The sequence below is a fragment of the Nelumbo lutea genome, chromosome 4, assembly GCF_056320005.1.
Source record: "Nelumbo lutea isolate HS-2025 chromosome 4, American lotus-T2T, whole genome shotgun sequence".
NCBI classification, from domain to species: Eukaryota; Viridiplantae; Streptophyta; class Magnoliopsida; order Proteales; family Nelumbonaceae; genus Nelumbo; species Nelumbo lutea.
Window position 1 is genome coordinate 3,336,560 of NC_142687.1, and position 5,954 is coordinate 3,342,513.

At 37.7% G+C, this 5,954-nt stretch overlaps 1 protein-coding gene across 1 annotated transcript; it reads right to left on the reverse strand.

The window, feature by feature from the left end:
- Positions 1 to 801: 801 nt before the first annotated feature.
- LOC148853413 (protein TIFY 9-like) lies at positions 802 to 4,703 on the reverse strand. Its single transcript, XM_088982287.1, has 6 exons — positions 4,312 to 4,703; positions 3,945 to 4,167; positions 3,742 to 3,829; positions 3,466 to 3,565; positions 3,259 to 3,316; positions 802 to 1,246 (listed from the first exon to the last, which is right to left on the reverse strand). Exons 1-6 carry the CDS (start codon positions 4,376 to 4,378, stop codon positions 1,156 to 1,158), a joined length of 627 nt encoding a protein of 208 aa, XP_088838413.1. The 5' UTR covers positions 4,379 to 4,703; the 3' UTR covers positions 802 to 1,155.
- Between the last annotated feature and the right edge of the window lie 1,251 nt (positions 4,704 to 5,954).

The window sequence follows — 5,954 nt, forward strand, 5'->3', positions numbered from 1 at the left end:
CAGGTAAACAAGAATAATAAAACGTGGAGTTAAATTCAATCTGCAGGAACCATAATTGACCGCTGCTTCTTCGTTAGTTTGTTAGGTGTATATCCATCCAGATTCTTGATGGCTGATGGCTGATTGGGGGTGGTTAAGGGGACCGGATCTGCTCCCCACACGGGGCATCTCACAGGCGCCTTACATGTACATCTTATCATGGGAATATCTCCCGTATTAATTAATTTTTATTCATGGAAAATGTTCTCAATACACCAGGAATGTATATATAAAGCGTCCATTTGTGAGCAACAGATCCCGTCTCGTGGTTAAGTAGTTTACTTTCTTTATTATTATTTCTAGTCAGTGAAATACAAGCATTGAATGTCATTGTTTCCTTTTTCTTTATTTTTTATGTAATGCGCCTACCACCTACATTAAATCCGGTGTGATACAGCATTATACATTTAAAGGAGAAAATATTATTATTTCCCAATAAATAAAATAGTACATAAAGATTAAACACGTGAACAAATTACAAAGAAACTATCCCTTTCCGTCTGGAATGGGATCTGCTCCTCATAGATGGGTGTCTTATAAGAACATCTACAGTGCATTGAAAAAATCTCTTGTGAATAATAATGATTAAATATAAGAAATATTCATAATGTATGGTAGGATGTGAGTGTGAGGAATAGATCTATAACCCTCAAAACATAATCTAATGATAAGATGTAAGATTTAAAATATTATTGGTAGGATGTTGAAAGTGTTTTGTTCAGAGGAGATCATGTTAATAGGTAAAAGCAAAGAACAAAAGCATATGAAAACATCAATATTTATATATGAATATTTGTACTTTGTAGCATCCATGGTGTAGAAAGTAAAACAAGAAGACTGTAACGAAAGACGAAAGGAAGGTGAGACGAAAGAACATAGTAGTAGTAATAGGCCCAATCCAAAAGGGCCAATACTGATTGGTAACCTAACAACCACCGCCACCCCCAGACAGAGGTAAGGCAATACAAGTTAAATAAAAATAAAGTAAGTGAAGTCAGTTGCAACAGCACAAACAAATACGCTTTATCTCCACGTCCTCCTTTTTTTTTGCGACCAATATATATATATATAGATAGATAGAATCCCTGCCATATCTCTATCATTAATTTGACTTATCTATGGTCTGTAGGGCTGCACGCAGGCCACAGTCAATTTCTTCTCCACGGAACATGCCGACGAGCTCCCGTAAGGTGATATCAAAGTCAATCTGCAGCAATCATGTCAAGCCCACGTGTTGATATTAGCTACTCATTTATATCAATAAAAATACAAACAGCAGGCAACAGGCCTATTCAAAATACATGCATCCTCGCAAAAAATTTAGTTTACACTTAACAAATGAAATATCATTTCTGATAGATATTAAATAAAAAAACGTGTATAAAGGTTTTCAATCAGTCAATCCACCTGTTGTTTTAATATAATAATAATATTATTAATTTATCCTAGACAAATGACAAATCCATTTAGAGCTTATTTGTTTTTTCTTAATTCTTATTTTTTTTAAATCTTTTAGCTTTAAAAGAAAATTGGTTATTTATTTATTTTTATCTCTTATACCTTAAAATGTAATCATATAATTTTTTGTTTTCTAATGATATTTCAAAAAAAAAAAAAACAAAAACTCCAATATATGAAATATCAATATTCAAATAAATGTGAAGTGAGCTACTGTGTCTTCTCTTAAATTCCATACAGTTTTTTCGGTTTTACAAATGGTACCTACACCGTACATACACAATAGTGTATCAATTCATCCAGATTGCATCCGTATGATACGATAAATGGCTTCCCTCATTTGATGGTACATTCTTATTAAAGAAAAGAAAACAGAAAAAAGAAAACGTTTTGGCCAAGAAGCGAGATCAGACTTTTAAATATTGACGATACGTGGCTTCCCTTCACAGGTTCAATTAACCCATAAGGCAAAGGCAATTGTTCCGGGAAACACTCAAAAGATGGTTTTTGCCGACAGCAGATACCGAGTCAAGTCAAGCGGAGAACATGCTGTCTAAACTAAAACGCGGAAACTCCGCAATTTGATTTGCCGTGTGGCTGGTTGTTTTAAACTTTTTTTTAGGGCAAACCAGATCCAGAACGAATCCACGATCTCCTAGTGTCTTCTTCACTAACCAGCAAGGATAGCTAATCCAAGGTTGACCCTGACCTAAGCGTGGTCTGAATCGGCTACATTCAGAAGTTGCAACCAAGTGACCGACAGAGCACAACAGAACCATTTATTCTGGACCTCGACTTCTGAGTTTCTTAAGTAAGCCGCTTCTGAAATTCGTTCAAAGTTCAAACAGCTGGGTTGTTCTGGTAAACAGAATGTTGTAGGGTACATGACACACCATATGTGACTCAACACAAGTCATGGATTCTCCTCAAAATTGGGAGGGAATTTTAGGGTCAGGGTCTTCTCTTGTACGTTCATGAATTAACGATTGGGTCATTCGCTGGTGAGTCACCCTCACTCGTTCTCTGACATGGCGAAAATTATTGACCACGTGGCAATAAACAAATCGTTTATGCGATATTTTAAGACTAATAAGTAATAACGCGATTTCTACTTAGCCCAGATCTACAGAAAGCAATGTTCTCAGGGTAAAAATTTCCGTAGATATTCCCATTTGCAGCTGGAACTGGAAGCAATGTTCTTAGGGTATTTAATAATAAGAAAAAAATGGGGCTAGTCTTGAAGGCTAAAGCCACGACGTGGTTCAAAAAAACTTTATAGTAGGTATTAATCGCTGTGTTCGGTGTGGATGAAAGGCCAAGCCTCCTTGTTTTTGTTTTAAAAATTTTTAAATACCGGATGAGGTGGCTTCACATACACCGTTTGATGGTCATCTCTTTTGGTCACGTGGTGAATCACGTTGCAGCGGCTCTCTTTTGAGGTGCGTCCTCGAGCCGTGTGTGCTTCTCGCAACCAACAAGGTACATGTGAAGATTTTACAATTTACAGTTTTTTTAAAATATTTATTTCGATCAGCAACAAGTCAACAACCGGTCGTTTATTTTTCCCACCCAAATGTTTACGAATAGCAAAAGCATACGAACTCTTATTATTATTATTATTATTTTTTATCTACAGAGATCACTATAAAAAAAACGAATCCAATTAATTTCAAAGGGGATTTAATAGAAATGAACGTATATTGAGAATTTCAGATCGCTCTAATTAACAGAAAGATTAAACACGTAATCACCCGAAGTTACCTCTCCTTGCGCTTTTCGAAGAACCTCTGAAGGGACTTGCTTCGGGCGATGGGCAGATCTGCAGAGACAAAACATTAAGCTAGCTATTTTAGAAAAAGTTTTAAAATCCCTCGCACTGTGTCTGTCATGTTGTTTCCTACTTTCCAGTTGTGCCCTGGGAACTGGGAACAGGAAGGATTTACAAAAGAAGGGAAAATATATGCTGACCTCCGTTAAAGTTTTCCAGCAGATGCTGCTCGCCGCTTGGATCGGCCATTTCAACTGCTTTGGCGTTTCCTATCTCGGCAAGTTTTATGATTTTCTCCGCCTAGACGAGGAATCAAGTAAAAACTACTTTATCGTCAAGTAATCAGTAAATATAGAGAGAGAGAGAGAGAGCATGCTTCAACCTACGACCTACGTTTTTAAAGTTTTTAAGCCTTAAACATGAAAACTAATAAATTAATAAAATAAAAATAAATAGGGAGAGGGAGAAATCCCAACCTTGTCGCGAGGAACGTCGAAAATGGAAACGGTACCGTTGTAAAATATTGTCAAAGGAGCTGTCTCTGATGGAAGATCAGAAATGGACCTGAAATTTACGTTTGGATGTTAACAAATTGTTCTTTTTTTTTCGTTGTACGAAAAATATAGTAAAATGGATTGGAGGGTTTAAGACTTTCGCCTGTCCTAGTGCAGTTAATTACCTAGGAAACCGGTCGAGGACGGGTAAATTCGAAGGGAGGCATTGATTCTCTTTCGGGGTTGAAGGCACCGAAAATGGATTTTCCGGTGGTAACTTGCCTCCATTTTGCCGGAAAATGCCTCCGTTTACCTGAAACTTTCCATCCAAACTCCCCTCCGTAGTTCCGGAAGCGATGACGGTTTTCAAAAGCTGAGGGTTGATCTTCGAAATGGCGCTTTGAATGTCTGTATAAAAGAAAATGAGGAGTTCAAGTGAAACGCACAAAAAAAAAAGGAAAGAAAGAAGAAACTCCCAGCGAGAGTGGATAATTAACTAAATGAAGATGAAGATGAAGATTCAGAAGACGTGCGCTGCAGAAAGAGGCAGACCTCGAATAGTTTTCCGTTGATCGAGAAACTTTTGAAACTGAGATTTGCTGGGGTTCTCTTTCTCCATGCCGAAGAAATCGAGCTCCACAGTGGCTCTGGACAACTTTGCTCCCTTCGATATCTCGCTTTGGGTTTTGCCAAGGAATAAGTTAACTGTTAATAAATCACAATTAAATGGAGTGGTGAAGGGGCGGAAGGTTATAAATTGATGGAGGCCACGAGAAAGGCGAGGGATGGGAGGGGCTACAGCCTACAGCGTACAGATAAAGGAAAAAGAAAAGTAGGGACTGGGGGGTGGGGGTCGGGGGGGGAAGGACAACAAATTCACAAAGAACAAGCTGACAAGTCTGAAATCGCACGTCTTCCACGGGGTTTTGAAAAATAATGAAAATACGCGGAAAAGTAGGAAATCCATATATAAGGACTTTTGGGCGTGATGTATGTATTTTTTGATTAATTTTTCATTGGTCCCCCTATCTCTATGTTTAACAAGTCCAAGCCCCTGCCGTTAAGTATTACTAGAGCTTTTATGCAAAAAAGCCGAATATGTAAATACCCTCTTCTGCTAACTGTATAAATTTTTTAAAATTTTAAAAGTTTTTAGGGTGGAGGAATAAAAGAAAAAAACCCTTCAGCTTAAAATTCAAGTAACAAAGGTTAGGGTATAGGCCGTAGTGACATGAGGACAAAACTCCATTTGAATGGGATGCGATAATAGAAATATAATATTGGGAACTGCTACTCACAGCATGCGCCTCACACCGATTTAATAGCCACATGACACTTTCTGATGTGCGGTTAAGATATGCTATGAAATCGATGTGAGGCGGAGCAGATCCGGATTAGGGAAGATATTGTTAAAATTATATGATGATATCATTAACGTGATTTTAGAAATAGGAGGGAAAGTGAGGTGATGTCATTTTTTTACTTTTTTGAAGTCAATAAATACGAGGATCTGGTGTTGTATGGCGATAAGCAAAAAACAACTGACAACCGCAAGATTACATCGAAAGTTGGCACTTGCACCTTCGTACAAGCGGTGGGGCCATGCAATAGAGTTTAGATTTTCTGCCCACACAAACACTGCCCACATTTACCTATAAAGCATTGCAGCCATAAATAAAGAATATCTTGCTCTGCATAGTATTATACAGGGGAGATATTCCCAAGTGTATTGTGGGTAAATGTAGGTATAGTTCTCGTTAGGTAGGAGATCCTGAGTCCATGCATCAGCCATCAAAGCATCATCATCCGTGAAACAAGCACACTCAATTACTGCCGGTACAAAGTTTTTTCTCTTCATTTCCTTATACCCCCATTTCATGATCCGTGGTTGGGTCGGGTAGAGGTTCAATCCTGGTCCCACCCCAATGAATATATATATATATATATAAACTCAATTTCCATCCAGTCCAATGTAAATTTATTTATAAATAGATTTGACCCGATTTAATCCAAATCAAATATAAACTGAATCCAATTCAATCTACTTGATGTAACAATTTTTTTTTGTCTTAAGTACCTCGTTATTTGGTTTGCTTTCAAGTGGTCGATAATTCAGATGCCAAAGTGAAATTTTGCTAGATGAGGACCTGGTTGTCGAGTTGACTAGGCCGAGTTGGGAGCAAATTAGGTGCCGA

Excerpts from the sequence above, each read along its gene's own strand:
- LOC148853413 (XM_088982287.1), bottom strand. The coding sequence starts at position 4,378 with ATGGAGAAAGAGAACCCCAGCAAATCTCAGTTTCAAAAGTTTCTCGAT. Across the intron at positions 3,317-3,465 it reads GCTGGAAAACTTTAACGGAG|ATCTGCCCATCGCCCGAAGC; the intron begins GTCAGCATATAT and ends TTGTCTCTGCAG. Across the intron at positions 1,247-3,258 it reads TTCGAAAAGCGCAAGGAGAG|ATTGACTTTGATATCACCTT; the intron begins GTAACTTCGGGT and ends TGATTGCTGCAG.